The 19,722-nt window shown below is 44.7% G+C and overlaps 1 protein-coding gene across 2 annotated transcripts in view; it reads right to left on the reverse strand.

Annotated features, from left to right (window-relative positions):
- Window positions 1–19,722, reverse strand: part of CCDC61 (coiled-coil domain containing 61) — a 538,795-nt gene that overhangs the window by 89,576 nt on the left and 429,497 nt on the right. For both annotated transcript variants that reach the window (XM_085625716.1, XM_085625715.1), the window contains exon 12: window positions 1,227–1,305. In XM_085625716.1, the coding sequence (XP_085481842.1) occupies window positions 1,227–1,305 (79 nt within the window). The remainder of the gene's footprint in view (window positions 1–1,226; window positions 1,306–19,722) is intronic.

Genomic DNA, 19,722 nt, shown 5'->3' on the forward strand with positions numbered 1-19,722 from the left:
TTAGCAATGAACCAGCATATGTTTCGCGCTTTTCCATACTTTGGTAAAACAGCAGACAAAAGTCATGTTTTGTTGACAAATGCATTTTGCGGCACAGCTCTAGAGAATTGTAAAAGTAGTTGGCTCAGCAACATGGTGCCCAGCACAAGTAAGTTCATGGGAGAAGTAAGCAGTACTCTAGCTTTACTGAACTCTCCGTAGACCAGCGGGCTCAGCGCTTCGTGCCCGTTTATTTATTACAAGCAAGGAGGGGGCATGCACCAGAAGAAATGGTGAAGTTGTGAAGCGGGAGGAGTTTGGGGATGGAACAGGCACCCTCGGAAAGATTTAACAAGCCCAGTCCCCCTTGAAAAAAAGCCAAAAATCAAACGAATATCCAACTAAAAGAAGCCCAACTGCCGATCCACATCCAAAATTGCAAAAAAAGGTTAAAAGCAATGAGCAGGAGGCACTGCGCAGGAGGCAGCACTAACCCAACTGTGGCATTAAGAGGAGGTGGGAGGGAGAAATGCTATAGTTAAATCTAAGCAGCTATGGTACCTAAACTGAACACAGGCAAACGGTAATAAAGCAGGAAACCAAGAAAAAGATAGTGCCCCCGAGAACAGATAAATAACCATAGCATAATGAGACAGTATTTAGTGCCTGCAGTGTGGAAGGAATGGAAGAGAAAAAGGAGGGACAAATAGACAGGACTGACCCCTAGCAAGCAAGGATTTTTAAATGACATAAAGAAATGAAAAGCAAAGGCAAGCAATGGGTGGAGTTGGAATTCCACAAAGCATATGCAACAGGTCGCTGAGCGACCGCTCAAGCGCTGTCTACGCTTGACCTAAAGATAGCTCAACCTTTTAGCTCTGAGTGCATGATTTTGAAGTCACAGAGGTGCTGCTGGAAAACATTAACGTTTACACATCTCATAAGCCTGTAACATGTCTACATCCAGCGATTAGTGAAAGGTTTAAAATTGGTGTTGCTCAGTATATGGCAAGTCAGAGCAGAGTTGGAAGTGTGTGGGATGGTCCATCTCATGTGATCTTGTGAATAGTAGATCTGTTTAGATGTCACTGCTATTATTATGCCCTTGTTGGGTAGTAAATTTGTGAGCGAGTAATGTTCTAATGTGATTTGTTGCGTTTGGGTTTGAAAGTAGCGAGAAAGTAAGAATACCACCTTCCCATGACTGGATTCAAAAACTGTTCTTACACACCAAGACAGTCACAAACCTTGCCAACCACATTAATGCCATTCCAAGATGAAGACGTTAGGGGTTTTCTGGTTCGTTTCACTCTCCTTCTGCCAGCACTAGAAGAAAGAAAAAAAAACATCTGAAGAGGTTCCTTCTTGTTATAATTTTTGCATATGTCACCCTTAAGCCTCATAGGCCCATAAGTGCTGTGCTTTGACCAGAAATGTTGAAAACCTGGCTTTTAATAAAGTGGCTTTCATTGCACTACTAGTCCCAACTGCATTTCCAGCCACTCTTTTGAAGGACTGGTGAAAAGCGGAATCACAGAGGAAGGTAGACAATTTTATATACAATACAATCAGTAAACAATGGACAAATCAATCTCTGGTCAACAAAGAATTATATGTGAAAGAGAAGAACAAATCACTTTCCTTCAGCAATCTGGATGGATTTCACCCTCAGAATCCTTATGTGCACTGTTCTCAGGCACCAAAAAGGTTTCTGCAATGCAGAGAGACCAGCGTCAGGTGGCAACACTAAAGACTCCACAGGAAGCAATATAATCAAATTCCACTAGAGCACCAGAGGAGCTGGTGTCATTAGTTTTATCACATTATTACACAAAACGCTGAGGCCAAGGAGGCAGTATGGCAATGCCAAATAAATAGAAAATTAAAAAACCAAAGACTAATCATACTCTCAGTAGAAGAGAAGGAAGAGGGCAAATCTGCAGGAGATTGTACATCCATCAGACAGAATGTTATAGAAGAAACTTAAAGAAATGGTTAATGACTGGTAGGAGTAGTTTTGTGCCTTGAAGAGATTTTTATGTTATGCATTGTTCCACCATCTAGGGGTTTGGTCCAGAATGGTGTCTTCTGTCATTTATTTTCTTTAAATTCTTGTGGGCTTCATCATCAGCCTCTATTTGGTGGTATGTTTGCCCCCTCTGTGACGTCAGACACGTGCCCCGGAAGTTTCTGTGCGTGGTCACATTCTTCCCATTCTCTTATAGCGAGTCGTAGGTGTTTGAACTTCCTCTTTCCCTGCTGTAATTTGAACTGTCTGTTTGCCAACCAGCATTTCCAGGGAGACGGGTGGGGCACATGTGAATCCAGAAAACTCTTCAAGCTTCAAAACAACTCCTACCTATAAGTAACCATTTTGTTTTGTAGAGTCAATCTTTTCCAGTGTTTTGAGGTGTATATGGAGGGCTATGGTGCCTCCAAACAGATGTCATAGATGTACACATTTACTAGATAAGCCAGTGCTGCTCCGTATTTCCTCAAGGACTGTGTATTTGGTTTTGCTATTAAACAACTAAGAAGTCTCTATCAGCTAAACCTAAAGTGCACTCCACTACAGGTAAAGTGGATGCTGCTGTTTTATTGAGGAAATCCAAATATTTGCCATGTGGAGATCTGTTCATGCATTCACAAAGCACTATTACCTAGACTCTGAATGCTAGAGCAGACGCTCAAGTAAGAAAGGCCTCCATCAGAAATCTATTTGCTTAATGGCTACCATAGTTGATCTTCTGTCTTTTCCACCACACCTACTAGGGATAGGCTTGCTACTCTATTTCCCCTACGAGAGAAGGAATAGTTTCTTACCTGTAAACTCCTGCTCTCTTGTAGGGGAATTTCCATTATAGTCATAAGCAACCCTCCCTCCTCCCCGGTGGAGTTGACAGAGGTAATCTTGAGACCCAAATATTATCATGCATCACCTCAAAGATAATTGAAACAACTGCCACCTGCTGAGCATTATGGGATACTGGCGGTCCCTGGGTTCTTAAAGGCACAGCCTATATTTTTAACTCATAATGACAGCCTAGAGGCTACACTGTCCTGCTCTCCATCTCTATAAGAAAAACGGTTCTGTCAAAGAGATTCATGCTGTTTTATAAAAACATCATGAAATGATACTTATGTACAATTCTCATGGCCCCTTTTTTTAAGTACAAGATGAAGAATTGGACCATTATAGCTTATTCCTATGGGCTGCACATTTTTTTTTTCTTTCTTGAGTGACACTGCAGGCCTTTCTGAAGAATGGCGACCGTCTACACATAAGATATATTGTGAAAAAGTGCTCCGGGGTCCCCGCCCATGGGCGGGATTATTCAGTGCTTATGACTATCAATGAAAATCCCCATGAGAGAACTGAGGATTAGTTATTAAGACCACCTTATTGTGTGTGAGAGAGAAAACGAGACCAGAGAGGAGGAGAACCCAGATACTCAGGATGTATTTGAAAAGAAATGCGTGGAATGCTTGTTTCTATGTGTATGTGTGCGAACTCTTGAATATATAAGGACTATGCCAAAGGCAAGCAAGTAGTAATAGTAGGACATTAAGAAGCTGCAAATATTACTAACCTGCACCTTTACTACCTTGCCACTCGCCTTATTGTGATCCACGATTGGTTCACCGGTGGATGGTCGGATCCAGCATACCAAGTTGAACTTGGAGCCCTGGACCTTCCACAGATCCAGGACTATCTGTATGGCCACCCAATACCTCGGGATTTTCCTTCCATCACTCAGTCGGTGCTCCTGGCATGGCGCACAGCTTTGCGTTACGTCCGGTGTGACCGGAGGCTCGCCAGGCAGACGCCCTTGTGGAGTGGAGCATGGTTGAACGAGGTCTCCTCCCTTCGAGACTTCCGGCACTGGGATCTCGTGGGGATTTCGCTTCTGGGGGACGTCTGGGTGGGGGACCACATTAGATCTTTTGCAGACCTGCAACAGCGTCACTCCTTCCTTCCCTCAAAGTTCTACAAATACCTCCAACTTCGCCACGCTATACAGGTGCACATTCCCAGTCCTGCTACCCTTCCAGAGTTCAGTCCCTTGGAGGCACAGATGTTGATGGGTGACCTTGGTAGAGGATGGGTGTCGCGAATGTTTAAGTCTCTAGTTAATAATGGTCCTGCGTCTCTCGCTCGACTGCGCACCCGGTGGGAGGGGTGGCTGGGTCCCCTGGAGGAGGCAGACTGGAGGGATGCCCTTATGGCGCCCAAGACCCTGACAACCTCCTCCAAACTTCGTCTTACCCAACTTTATTTCCTACATATGGCTTACCTCACGCCGGTGCAGTTGTATAAAGCTAATCTGCGGTCCTCCTCCGCATGCGCGCGCTGCTCCCATACCGCTGCGGACTTCTTTTATGTGGTCTGGCAGTGCCCCGTTATTGAATCGTTCTGGAGGGAAGTGGAAGGGCAGCTCACGGGCGCCCTGGGTTAGGTGGTTCCCCATGATCCACTGCTGGGAATGGCGATGGCGAAACGGACATTACTGCCTTGTGGTCAAAGGCCATGCCAACCACTGTTAGGCGCTGGAGATGGGGAGTGGATTGGTGTGGAGCCCAGGAGGAGCCCCTTCTTGCGGCCAGAGGCTGTCCTGAGATGTTTGGCCGAATATGGGGTAAATGGTTCAATCTCCTTCCCCCGTGAGTGTGTGAGTGCATGGGAGATAACGTTCATCCTCATACAACGGTATATCTATTCCCTTTGATGTGCATCACTCTGAAAACTTGTGTATACCTGTATCAAACTAATGTGTGGTTCTGCTACCGATGTAAGTTTGTGTTAAATCTAAATGCAATAAAGTTTGCTATAAAAAAAAAAAAAAGAAGCTGCAAATATTTCAAACAAAGGAAACATTAACCTTTCATTTTTGGCCATCATTTTGTGCAACGAGTTAACATGTTTTGTTTATACTGATACATTTCCCACGTGTTTTGATATGTCCTGCAACTGCTACAGAACTCATTATTAATGATGCCATGCCGGAGACACTTTTGTCCTCGGGGCACACTGATTACTGATTGAAAGTTCTAATAGAGCTGTTGATGGCGTGGCTACCTTCTTGGTTTAGAAGTTCCTTCCATTATGATGTGGGGCTTGTTCCAGGCAGAGCTTCACAACCCCCTTTATTAGGATATGTAACTTTTAGTCTGCACATATGTAAAAAGTTTGAGACTAATATTAAGGGCAATGCAAGGGCAAAATGAATACTAACTAAAAGTGTCTTTATGATCATGTCTTGCCCCGCCTCTAACCCCACTCACAAGCCATGCCTCCAGCTCAATTTAATGAGTACCTGCGCTTATATTTTCCTCTTGAAAGCACTTGTTAGGACCATGGCACTTTCGGTCTTCTTATCTATGAGATCTTTTTTCTTGCACCACTGGATACACAACTGGATACATTTGTTCCACTTGGAGGTGTAGCACTCACATGTAATTTGTCTTCTGGTTTCTTTGGAAACTCCATTGTCCTGTTAGGAACGATGAGGTGGCCACATTCTAGGTACACAAGAGTCTGGCTGCTAAGCTGAGAGTGGTTGGTTCCGAGTGACAGATCAGTTCTCCTTGCATTGTGAATCAGTCTTGTGCCGGTGGCAGGGCTATCCTCCTTCCCCACAAGATTTCTACTAGGTCCGAGGACAAAGTCTCTCTGACCCACTGTGAGGCTATCAGGATACAGTTCAAGTCCAAGTGCATGAACTTGTCTATCACCATTAGTATTCGGGGAATCAGAGGGAAGGCATGTGTAATTTCCAAGACCAGTTTATTACAAGGGTATTCCACCTGGCCCGTTGGTGTGGGTACCTGCCCTTGAAATTGTGGCATTTTGCATTTTCCGGACGTGCGAACAGATCTAAGTCTGGGCTACCTCATCTCTTGAAAATCTCTCCTAGTGATTCTTGTTTTATCTCCCATTTATGACATACATTTGCCAGTCTCCTTAGCCTGTCTGCTTCGACATTTTGGATGCCTGGTGTAACACCACCAGTGTTGGTGTTTCTTTGGATTGCCCATATCGATATGTCCTTAGCTAGTTGCGACAGTGGGTAGGATTTTGCCCCCCCTTGTTTGTTAAGGTAGAACATTGTAGTTTGTTGTAAGTTTTCCCTTTATGTGTGCAGCTCCTGTTGTTTTTGCCGTCCTTCAATGGATGTTTAGACATTAAGGCAGTCTCTGAAGACTTAGAATCAGAGCCTTTCGGCTGCTTTGTTACTTTTGCAGTTGTGTAGTTGACTTCCTTCACCACTCTCCGCATAGCCTCCAGTCTTTCGACATTGATCATGGCTCCATCGGTGCCTGGCTCTCCACCTTGTGCCAGTTTTGGATCATTGACGCGTCCTTCCTCCTCATCAGTGGACAGGCCCAACTCTTTCAGTGAGAGCAGCTTCTTCCGGGTGTCGGCCATGGTGTAGCGTGTCCAGTGTGGTCTCTGACTCACCTTCAATGTCTTGGGCTAAAACTCCTCACAGGTCTTTCAGTCTTCAGCATGATGGTCCTTTGGGAGATACAGATTACAAACCTTGTACTGGTCTTCTGCCGGAATTTGGGCAGAATTTCAAGGGTGTATTCCCAATCTCCCCGCACTGCTTCACCTCACTGTATTCTCCAGCCACATGCTACCAGTCTGAGGGGTCGCTGTCAGGGCTGCAAAAAGTCCCCCTTTCTGGTTTCCCTTCAATGTATGTGGCCTCCTGTGGTATTCGGTTGATTTAAACAAGCTTTCTCTGTATTTTCTTGCAACGATTATTCACTTTTTCTTGATTCTCTCAGAGCTCCTCAGTCTTGCTTCTAGATCAAAGAGCAGAAAAAAGAATCTAAAGATGGTGACCACGCACAGGAACCTCCAGGGCGCACGTCTGATGTCACAGAGGGGATGAACATACCATCAAATAGTGGCTGCTGGCAACATCCACAGGAACAAAGAAAAAAATGAAGAAAGCCAACTGGACCCAACCGCTAGAAGGCGGAATATTGCACAGTTTGTGAATCCAGAAAAGATTCATGCTATAGTGTTCTCCTATAGGTACTCAAAGGACCAATCTATAAGTTGTCTCAAGATACTAAGCTTTCAATTACAGCTGTGCCATATACGCTTACCTCAATATCTAATCAGTGTATCGAGAAGCAATGAAGCAAGGGCAATGTAGCTGCCTATCAAATTGACTGAATTAGAACTGCTACAAAAAGTGACAAAGTAGCAGCTAGCAACTGGGGTTGAAAGCCCTCAGTTGGCCTTTACCTGCAGGCTCACAATACTGCTCGAAGCAAACAGACATCCCAATAGATTATGTCTGCTTATTTACTGCTTTTAGCAAGTTTGGGGCAAGTTTGTAACCCCCATAACATGCAGGTTGTGCAATGAACAAAAACAAATTTGGACTACATTACATAGTGGTTGAGAGCAGTTTTGCAGTCTTACCTAAACACCCTTCCCTCCATAGAAGATTAAGAAAAATTGTCCTTAAAGACTATCCCTGTTATAGTAGCAATACCAAATGGGTCGCGAATTACAACCCATTAGATTAGTATTGGTTAGGCAGGTCGTTCCGCAACCCCCTGGGATTCGGTAATTTGTGAATGGACTTATTTCTGCATAGGTCGGTTTGCAATATCAGACGGAACTCGCAAAAACTAAATGTACAATTCTGCAACCACTTTTTGTATATGGAGTCTGCCTTAAATTCCAGCTAGTGTATGTTAAACATTTTCTCCTTATTGATCCATTAATCAATGGTTAATACACACTCCAAACGAGTTGCCCAACTGAGAATTGACACATAGATTACAACTCTAAGTAACAGTTTATTTTTCAGTCAGTCAAAAGGATAGAAGTATTTATTGCAAATCACAAAAAGATTTAAAAAAACACAATTGAAACAAAATATAGTTGAACATTTTAAAACGAAGTGTCCTGAATTATTAGTAAATGCTGAGTGACCAAAACCTAGAAGTAATGCAATTGAAGCTTGTGAAAAATAAAAAAATGAAACACAATTACCTGACCTCAAGCAGACACTAAAATCTGTGTTAATCATAGACTTACAGTTACATTTACAACCTTCTGCTTAGTTGTCCGTCTTTCCTATTGCAGATTTTCAGATAAATTAATTTGTAAAACATTCATCCATTTTTCAAACCCACTTAAAAGTTGCATGTTGCTGCAATTAAAACAAAGGGTAGCTGGGGTTCGACACAAGGGTACACCTAGTCTGCACCAATTAGCTGTGAAATAATGCCTCTGTTAGTTGCTAGTTCAGGGACAATATAAGATGCATTTAAAGCCTACATCTGAGGCATATGCATTGCAAAAGCAGGCAGGGATTGCTTAGTTCTATCCACAACACTCTCAACAGATTAGAAGACGAGATTTTGGAGCAAAAGGGGGAGTATATCACAAATAACCAGCCGGAGATACTGGGGAGACTAAATAAAGTCACTTGAGTTCCAGAAGTAAGTGGACACACAGAGGACAAATACCTAAATAAACATGAAATGATCAAGCAAAACAGTAAAGGTGAATACCCATGGAGGACATCAGCCAGGTTCTTAAATCCTGCATTGGGCCAACAAGACTGGACATACTTAGAGCTTTTGCCAACTATTGTGCCCAGCTATACTCCCACAAAGTTCATACTCCAGCGGCAGATATTAAACTGTATCTTGAAGTGAACGAGTGCAGTTTATGCGACCATTAACAATGTAGGAGATCAGATATGCCATAAAATCTATGGCATGGGAAAGATGCTAGCCGAAATGATAGCCTAATTGCTCAATCTCAAAAACAACTTGGGGAGATACTGCCCACCAACTTTCTATAACTTTTTGAGGTGGTTAGATAGGATATTCTCCCACCCATTTTACACAAGGCAGTTATAATCAAAGTACTTTAACCAGCAAACAGCCTTAATGTGCTCCTCTTATAGGCCGTTCTCACTAATTAATATGAAATGAAGAGTCTGGTGAAAGTCATTGCTGTGAGACACTTACCTTATTGAACAGGCCTAGTGCGGCCATATCAAGCAGAGTTTATAACAGAGCTCCACTGCACACAAACATTTGTTTTGCTGTCCTTCACCAAATGAACAGTGACCTTTCTGCTGTGAATCCCTGTAGACTCTCAAAAGGTGTTCAATTCCCTAGAGGAAATAGTGAGCTCCATGTTTCTGTCATATTTAACTCATATTAGCAATTGCTCTCTTGCTTCTGGTCTTTTAACTACTGAATGTAAAAGCAGCTTCAGTCTCCACCTTGCTTAAAAACCCATCTTGGAAACAAAAACTCTGACTAACTTTAGTCCTATCTCTTTACTACCACTGGTGGCAAACATGATGGCGTCATCTTGAGTCACACAAGCTACTTCATCAAACTCACGGTTTTCATAGAGGGCTTTCTACAGAGACCATCTTTGTTAAAGTTACTGAAGTCATTAGGACACTTTTGGATGAGAATGGAGTGACGCCTTGTACTGCTCGATTTCCCCGGCCTTTTCGTGTTAAGGGGGGCCTAATGTGACTTCAGTCTCTTTCCATTCAAGTCTAAGGGTTAGAGTAGTGTATAGAGCCTATTTATTAGGCACTTCAACATGATCCTGTGTTCTTCCCCATAGATCAGGGTTTGCATACATATCCTAGGGGATAGATTCGTTAGCATTAGGGGTAATCTGTTCTGTAGTGAGGGTATCTAATGGAGCTGTGCTGCATTCAGGCCTGGTAGGCCTTAAACGGGAGAGACTCCATCTTTCCTCTTGCTCTGGCAGCTTGGGAAGTTTCTAGGTCATAGGCAGTGTTTTAGTTAGGAGGTGTTATTCGCTTGGAGAGAACCGGTTCAGGCCGGCCCTTATCGAAGGATTGTATTCTCCTTCATGCCGAAGACACTACATCAGGCCGGCCGGCTGGGAACGTGTCCTTGGCACGGGGAGGTACAGGAATTTGGTGGGCGGCAGGTTTCGAGCTGGAAATTTCTATGAGAGAATGCACATCTATATTAGTGAAAGTCTGAGGCAGACACTTGCACTTGCTTCTAGTCCGTAGGCGGCACCTGGCCGTTAGCAGAAAAGCTACTACTTGTTTCAGGGGAGATAGATGATGAATTTGAAGGACAAGAAAACCTAAGAATCTAAAGAGGAGAGAGTAGCCGATGAGGAAGAGATCCCAGTGACTCGGAGAAAAGAGAAGGGAGTAGATCTGTGACTGCAGAGGTGTGACTTCCAGGCGAAGCCGAGGCGCAGACGGGAAGGGAACCTAGATGACCTTTGAGTACAGGCTACATATAACCAAGGTGATGTCGACCCCTTTCTATTGAAGTGTGTAACTTAACCTTTTACTTTCCTTGCAGGTTATATATATGATGTATTCTGTGAATGTGCATGTGGCATTTAAATAAAGTATTTAGCTTGTCGTGAGTTAGCATGTGTTGTGTATCTTTGTATAGGAGGATAGCCTATTCCTTTAGTCAGAGTTAACTCAACATGAACAGAGGTTAATCCTGGTCAGGTAAGTGGTAACTGGATGAGGGGAAACGAGCCCCTCGAACTAGAGAACAGGTTGTGCTCAACTAATAGTCTTTGTGTGATCTGATATATAGTAATCCCGATTCCCCTGTCATGTACTACGGTAATAATAGGATGAGCTCGTGCTAAGGCTGCCGTCTGGGTAGGAGATTCTGGGTCTGACTGAGGCCGCGAGACTGTGTGTGTTGCTGCCGTCTGGGTAGGAGATTCTGGGTCTGACTGAGGCCGCGAGACTATGTGTGTTGCTGCCGTCTGGGTAGGAGATTCTGGGTCTGCCTGAGGCCGCGAGACTGTGTGTGTTGCTGCCGGCTGGGTAGGAGATTCTGGGTCTGACTGAGGCCGCGAGACTGTGTGTGTTGCTGCCGTCTGGGTAGGAGATTCTGGGTCTGACTGAGGCCGCGAGACTATGTGTGTTGCTGCCGTCTGGGTAGGAGATTCTGGGTCTGCCTGAGGCCGCGAGACTGTGTGTGTTGCTGCCGGCTGGGTAGGAGATTCTGGGTCTGACTGAGGCCGCGAGACTGTGTGTGTTGCTGCCGTCTGGGTAGGAGATTCTGGGTCTGACTGAGGCCGCGAGACTATGTGTGTTGCTGCCGTCTGGGTAGGAGATTCTGGGTCTGCCTGAGGCCGCGAGACTGTGTGTGTTGCTGCCGGCTGGGTAGGAGATTCTGGGTCTGACTGAGGCCGCGAGACTGTGTGTGTTGCTGCCGTCTGGGTAGGAGATTCTGGGTCTGCTGAAGGCCGCGAGACTGTGGTTGCTGAGATCGCGAGGCTGTGAGGTCTTGATATATATATATAATAGGAATTCCCTGTCCTTAGGTGGTACATATATATGTGGTTATTTAGGTGTAAAAAGGCCCTAGGGAGGGGGTAACGTTCTGGTTTTGGGTCAGAAGGGCTCTGTGGAGCGGGTTCTATCTGGAGGGAAAACCAAAGCAGAACACGCCTCTGATATCAATATACTTATCAGTGGTCTTCAACACCCTCCCCCACTCCATCTTACTCCAAATACTTGAGGTAGATAGCATATCCTACAAAATTCTGGTTTGGTTCTCTTCATTTCAAGGCCATACGCAAACTGTTGTGGTCGGAAATTTCAGAGCTTTTCCCAAACCTATTGTGACAAGGGTCTCCCAATGCTCAGTTTTAAGCACTACTCTTTTTTCGCAGATGATACTCCGTCGGCAAATTAAATCACAGCCCTAAGTATACAATGCACGATCTGAGATGCTGTAGCAAGGAGTTGTTGGATTTACGCAGATCAACTCCCTTGTTCTTAATGGCAGCAAACCAGAAACTGTGTTTTTCAGAGCCAAATGTACCAAACTGCAAGATTGGTGACTGGAAGAGTAGGGCGAACTGCCTGTTTTCGTTGCAACAAGCTCGGAATCCTGGAGCACTTGTGCATTCCGACCTATCCTTTCTGCACAGTGTTAACAATATTTGTTCTACTTGTTTCCATTTGCTGCACATCATGCAAACCATCATTCCCTTCCTCCTTGTAACTTCTAGGATGGATCTGTTTCAAGCACCAATACTTTTGAGAGTGGAAAATTGCAATGTCCTATTGGTGGGTCTTCCAAAATACCTTATACAGAGAATCCAGATTTTGCAAAATGCTGCAGCTGGATTAATTCTTGATCTCACTAAAATTATACAAATCTCAAACAAACTCTTGACACTGGCTTCTAGTCAACCAAGCATTGGCATAGCCAATAGGTCTCGTTTTTGGGACCTTATAAGTATTTAGTTATGCAGCACAATATCCTTGGTGCAACAACATCAACTGTTGCATGGCTAAACACTTATAAGGTCCCAAAGGCGAGACCTATTGGCTATGCCAATGCTTGTTGAAGGAGGGAAGACAAACTAGTGTGTGATGACTTTGCACTACTGAAGTCACAAGTGAGCTTGTACAGGTCTAAGCACAAGTCGGTGCAGCCTTACTTGACTCGAGATGGAGACAAACATGTGAGTGCCGCAGAGGCTGAAATGTCTAATCAACATGTCAAAGAAGGGTCAATCTTATTTGCTGCAGAGAAGTAAACAGCGTGCACACAAGTGGACCCAAAAGAACATACATGAGTGAAGGCTAGAGTCTCCGGAAGAGAACACACAGCAATGTTCCTTATTAGAGAAATGTCAGTGTGTCCCGAGTGGGACATAAACACGTGTACTGTTGTGGAGTGAAAAACAGAGCACAGAGAAAACGTGCTGCAAATAGGAATATTAGTGTAACGGCCATTGCCCTGTGCAGTGCGCCAAAGTATCAAAGCACCAACATGGTAAAATTAGATAAACTACCACTGGAAGGTGTTGTGGGCGACTCTGTTGCACTGAGAATCATCAAGAGCGTTAGCACTGAGGCAAGGTGTTGTTTTTCTCTGTTTGTCATCAGGATGGATGGCTACTGACAAAGACCACATCTGTTACTAGATGTGTTTCTTATGCCAACAGAAAAAGTAAGGAGTCGGTGAGCAGCTGAGAGTGAGCTTCGTGACACAGTCGTCTTTGCTGTTTGTGCTGAGATTGTCGGATGTGTTTACCACAGTCACTGGCGGGAAAGGTGGCATTGGTTGGCAAGCAGCAAATAAGTAAATGACAAATAGCAAAGGGAGGTGCGAGAAGACAGCCAAGGGCACATATAGGGTAGACGAGTTATTTTTAATCATCCCAAAACTGCAGTGTCTCGACTGAAAGTGCCAACAATAGACCAGCGTTCAACAGCTTGGATTCTAATAATGGAGAAAAGGCTAATTTACTGATCACGAAATTCTCGCAAACTAATAATGGCGGTTTGTTTTTACTCATTCCAACAAAATTACTATTGCCATATAACAGACTTTTGTAGGACCCCCCAGGCTAAGGCCACAGAAATAAACTAAAAGATGGGCCAATTTCAGCATTAGCCATTCATGAACGGCATGCTGCTGCTAGTGTACAATGCCTGGTTAGAAGGAAAGAAGCCTGCGAGAGCATGGGAACTAGGCCAGTGTTTTGACAACCCTCCCCGTGTGCAAAGTCTCTTCATGAAATGTGTTACCTGCAAAATCCATCTAAAATTATGTGTGACTGTGCTGAAAATGGATTCTTATCCTCAAACTAAATTATGCTTTCTATCGGACCAGCAGGTAATTCCCACTCAGCAATGTGTTTTTAATTTAGGCTACTTCGAACAAGAAGCCACGTGAGTCATAGTTTCGGCATGAGGGTACCGCAGCAGACAGCATGTTTCATAAAGAGGCAGATACTGCAATCCCCTCGGGCACTCGGTGTCTAACAGATGGTTCCGCTTCAGAAAGGCCCGTGCTACAAGTACAGTCTCGCAGGGAAGCCTTGAAACGCCCGCTTCAGGCTGGCAGCACCCTTCCCACTGGCATAAGAACTGCCTGTACCGGTTGCCAACTGCAAACTACTCTCCCGACAATGAAAACGCGCACACATTTCCAACAGTGCATTTATGTAGCTTGTTCAATGTCCCCTCGCATCAGTGGTGTAGCGAAAAGCGTTCAAATACATATTAAACACAGTTTATTCGGTGTTATTTTAGACCTCCAAAGAGGAAGCCTCACCTACGGCTGCCAGAAAACTGCACAAACAACTAAAACCTTCAAACATTGGCCGTACGGCAACAAAAGTGATAAGGCTGCGCAGCAGCGAAAGTGAAAGAAAACAAGCACGCGAGTGCTTCCTTTAATCAGCATCCTTTAATAAGATTTATTGTTCAATAAAGTAACTAGCAATCTAATTGGCCTAAAACCTTTATTAGCAACAAAGCATTTTCAGACCGCATGGGGGGGGGGGGTTAGCATTTTTGTCACGTGAAGTTAATTGTGGTTAATTGTTCAGAATTTTAACACCGCGCCATGAGAAGAGAAATAAAAACAAAAAATGCATTTGTAAAGCGCATTTCAACGTGAGGTTTGTTGTTCAATATTTGCACACCGCCTCGGGAGAAAACCAATGAAATCTAATTGTTATAACGAGACGCGCTCTGTGGTGGGGGAGGGGCATTGAAGGGAGGGGCATTGAAGCGAGGCGCGCCCGCTTGGCCGAGCGAGAGGAAAGCCAGATGGCGCCTCTGCTTGTGCCTGTGCACGTAACCGCACATTGTATGCCACACAAAGCTGTGGTCGGACTTTGAAAACTCCACTCCTAAATGTCTCACCAGAGCAGCACATGCGTTGGCTCAGGCGAGACCTAAGAAAATGTCTCATTAAAGCTTTACTTCACTGCCATAAAACCATCTATGGACATTGAAAGAACTCTTATATGACCTCCCTTTTAAGGGGTCACTTGCGCTGTGCTTGTGAAATCTATTGTATTTAATATGAATCTTAAACGGACATACATCCTGACTCCTTGCTTTCCATTGGCTCCTGTGCTTGTCACTTACTTTTTCTCCAATTCTATTGGCTGTAACATGCTGTTAACTGCATTTACTAATGCTTGTTCCTATGCACTTCTCTAATCAGATTCCCATTGCTGAAGTATTGTTTCCATCCGATTCTGGGGCACTTTCGTTTAGGTCGAACCTATACAGTGCTTGCACTGTCAGGTGATCTGTTGTAGGTAGTTTGTGGGGTCTGACTCCTCCCACACTTTGAATTAGCTTTTGTGTATCCTTAAAAAAATCACAGCCTGCAAATGGCTAATGGTGGGTGTATGTCCCACCTTTTTTCAAATGTTCACTCCCATGGAGTATTGCCGCGGGAGCGAGCAAAGGCGTTAAGGGTCGCTGCTGCTGCAGCAGGACGCACGCTTTGCTTCAACAGCTCTCCTCTCCAGGAGTATGTATTTCTGTGGGTGGACCACCAGCGCTTGTTTAGGATTTGTACCCTGTGTTTACTAGAAAACAAGAAAGGAATATGCTACTTACCAGTATGCATCTGTTCTTGGCATGTAGAGCTGCAGATCTACACACTTTTGCATAGATCGCCATCTGGTGTTGGGCCCGGATGTTTGCAGTTTGTTTTTCCTCTTGGAAAGTCTTTGGAAGTCACGAGGTCGGTGACTCCTCCCTTGGTTCGTATTGCGCATGGGCTTCGGCTCCATCCTCAGATTGTTTTTCGCCAACAGGGAAAGATGGAGCGTAGTAATAACAGCGAAGAAACCATTGTGTGTTGTATCTAAATAAGATAGACTGGAACAGATACAGGTAGCCGGGGAGGCGGGTGGGCGGGTGTAAATCTGCAGCTCTACATGCCAAGAACAGATGCATACTGGTAAGTAGCATATTCCGTTCGAGGCATATGAGCTGCAGATTACACACTTTTGCATAGACTATATAGCAGTTCCCAACCTTAGCGGCGACCACCGGTATCTGTTGCAGTGGTTTGAAATAGTGTTTTTAGTACAGCCTGGCCCACACTAGCTTGTTGCTTGGTTTGCACATCTACACAGTAATGTTTAGTGAAAGTGTGCGGTGTTGACCATGTGGCTGCCTTGCAGATATCATCTAATGGGATGTTCCCTAGAAAAGCCATAGAAGCCCCTATCTTTCTTGTAGAGTGGGCTTTAGGGGGAACAGATAGCATGCGTTTTGCTTTGTGGTAGCAAATCTGTATGCATTTTACAATCCACCTAGCTATCCCTGATTTAGAGATGAGACAAACAGTTGCTTTGTCTTTCTGAAAGGTTGTGTTCTCTGGATATAGTAAAGCAAGGCCCTTTTAACATCCAGTGTGTGTAGAGCCCTTTCTGCAACAGTTTGAGGTTGCGAGAAAAAAACCGGTAATTCTACCGATTGGTTTAGATGAAAGGGTGAGATGACTTTGGGTAGGAATTTTGGGTTGGTACGGAGGACAACCTTGTTCGGGTGCATTTGGAGAAAAGGTTCTTGTATAGTAAGTGCTTGTATTTCACTGACCCTTCTAAGGGAGGTGATGGCTACAAGGAAAGCTGTTTTCCAGGTGAGGAATTGCAGTTCGCATTTACGCAAAGGTTCGAAAGGCGGTCCCATTAGCCTTGTGAGCACTATATTTAAGTTCCACACAGGTGAGGGTGGCACTCTGGGGGGAATTATTCGTTTTAGGCCTTCAATGAAGGCTTTAATGGCAGGCACTCTGAAAAAAGATAGGTGCTGTCTGTTTTGTAGGAAAGCAGCAATTGCTGCGAGGTGTAGCCGAATGGATGTATATGCTAGGTTACATCTTTGTAGATGTAGTAAGTAGCATATGATGTGCTGTATGGGTGCGTCTAGAGGGTTGATTGTGTTGTTATGGCAATAAACAACAAATCTTTTCCACTTGGCAGCGTAGTAGGCTCTAGTGGTAGGGCGTCTAGCTTCTCTGATAACGTTCATACAGTCGGGGGGAAGGTTAAGGTATCCGAATTCTAGGATATCAGGAGCCAGATCGCAAGGTTGAGCTGAGCTGGGTCCGGGTGTATGATCTCTCCATGGTTCTGGGTTAGGAGGCATGGTGAGAGGTGTAATTTTTGATGTGGCACTATTGAGAGTTCCAGCAGGTACACCACGTACCACGGTTGTCTGGCCCATGTTGGAGCTACTAGAATGAGTGTGAGGGAGTGCTGTTGGAGCTTTCGCACCACTAATAAAATTAGTGGGAGAGGTGGAAAGGCGTATGCAAATTTGCCTGACCAGTTCATCCATATCGCATTGCCTTTGGACAATGGGTGTGGGTATCTGGCGCCGAAGCTTGGGCATTTTTTGTTTTCGTGGGTGGCGAATAGGTCTATCTGTGGATGCCCCCACATCTGAAAGAACGGGTGAAGAACCTGAGGGTGAAGTTCCCACTCGTGGATCTGCTGCGTCTGTCTGCTGAGCAGATCTGCCATGGTGTTCTGGACTCCTGGGATATGCTGGGCTAGGAGAAAGATTTTGTGTGGAATTGCCCATCTCCATATGCTCTGTGCTAGTTGAGAGAGCTGTGGAGAGTGTGTGCCGCCTTGTTTTTGGATGTAGTACATGGCGGTCATGTTGTCTGTGCGAATAAGGACTGCCTTGCCTAAAATCTGTGTGTGAAAGGATTTTAGGGCTAGAAAGATTGCCAGTAACTCCAGATGATTGATGTGGAGTAACTTTTGTTGCGGCATCCATGTGCCCTGCACTGTGAGGTGTAGTAGATGAGCTCCCCAGCCGGACAGCGATGCGTCTGTTGTCAGGATTATTTGTGGAACCGGGTCCAGGAACGGTCGACCTCTGAAAAGATTTGTGGTGTTCCACCACTGCAGAGAGCGATGGGTGCGACCGTCTACCAACACCAGATCTGCCAGTTGCCCCTGGGCCTGGTTCCATTGGCGCGCTAAGCACTCTTGGAGTGGACGCATCTGGAGTCTTACATGAGGCACTATGAAAATGCAAGAGGCCATCATCCCTATCAGTTGCATAAACACTCTTGCTGGGAGGGAGTGTTGTAGTATGAATTTTTGACGCAAAGCCTGAATGCTTGCAATCCTGGCCGGATTGGGGTAGGCTATGGCTTTTGAGGTGTCTATGGTGGCACCGAGGTATTGCTTTATGTGGGATGGTGTTAGCTGGGACTTTTGGTGGTTCACCGTGAAGCCTAGTTGGTGAAGTAGTTGGATTGTAGTGGTGGTGTGGTGTACACATTGGTTGTAGGACGCAGCTTTTATCAGCCAGTCGTCCAGATACGGGAAGACGTGAATGTGCTGTCTTCTGAGATGTAATACAGTGGTTCTGTCGGGTGAGACCACACAATTACTTTGCTTGACAACGACTTTTCACAGAAAACTAAATAAATAAATTGACAAAACACTAAATCATATTTAAAGAGAACACATGAAAAACAAACAAAAACGCATAAACTTGCGTGGAGTCAGATATGTCAGGTGGTGAAATATTCTTTATGTATAAATTGCATCATTTATATTCACACCCATATATTTCTTTTTTTTAGCAAAGGGAGGCTGCCAAAAATGTAAGCATTATAGTGAATTCGTGAAAAAGTGACATAGTGACATATGTGACACAAATAGTGCGTAGTATATACAAAGTGATTAGAGAAAATATATGTACATAGTAAAACAGGCCAGTATAAGGATAAACAAATGACAATGTTTCTGAAGGTGAATTCAATTCGTTATGAAACAAGGTCTTGGACTGGACCTCAGAAGTGTCGACGTTTCAACCCTATAAAAGCGATCCTAGATCGTCATGCGGGTCTTCATCAGGACAAAAGCTACACAATGGCAACCTGGAAATGCAAATGAAGCACATATCAAAGAAATTCCTCTATGAAAATAACATGTGTTCCACATGCCCCCAAAAATACGGAAGCAAGATTGAATGACCGTGACTCACCTAACGGGCAGTTTAGGTCAGCTGTCGTACTTTAATCTCTGTGACCGCGTAGGGAACAGGGCCCTACCCCTGTCTATCTTGGTATTAGCAAACCGCAAATGGTAAATGCGGCATGTACGAGTGCTTTATATATCGTTCTAGCTATGAATGCACTGTGTACACGTTATTCTGCTTCACTACGCGGGTTCCATTTTGGAAGCAGTGGCCATCTTGTCATTGCCCTCACATAGGCTATAATGGAGTAAATACGGGCCTCACAGTACATGGGCTTCTCCTCTGACTTCTCTGTGACCTGGGCAGCTGGCTCTGCTGCCCCAGGTCAAACTGGTCTCACGAGCTCCCCTTCCTCCGTCCACCTGTGATTAGCATCAGGGCTTGACCCGTCATAAAACCCTTTCATTCTACACAATCCTCCGGCTAATCTCTTTCACACCTGCTTGTTCCTGCTTTATGACTTGTTTCCCAAAACAGGAGATGCTCATGTTTATTGGGGGGTCTATTGACATCTGATGTGGGATCTGAACCTTACTGTGTAAATCATTGTGGGCTGGCCGAACTGGAATGTGGGATGGTCATCATGACTCTGCTTTTTCGTTTGTAATGTATACTTGTAATGGCCATATCATAAACCTAGGAATGTATGCTTGAGGCAAGAAAAAGGGTATTTAAGATGAAGTCCGTTCCTATGATTTTCAGCAGTCTCCTGAGAACATACACGCTGTTGTACTTCTAGGATACCTGTAATTGGTCTGCAGCCAATAAACGAATCTTTGACTTCACCCAGAAGACTCTGTGTTTCTGTAGGTCTGGAACAGGGTGAACCCAGAAGTCATAGGGTGTGTGCCCCTGCACCGCTGGGACTAAAATACCCAGTACTTCACAGCCTTGAATTGGCAAAGTGTGGAAATAATCGCTCGTCCAATCAAATTTC

This window comes from Triturus cristatus, chromosome 9 (genome assembly GCF_964204655.1).
Source record: "Triturus cristatus chromosome 9, aTriCri1.1, whole genome shotgun sequence".
NCBI lineage: Eukaryota > Metazoa > Chordata > Amphibia > Caudata > Salamandridae > Triturus > Triturus cristatus.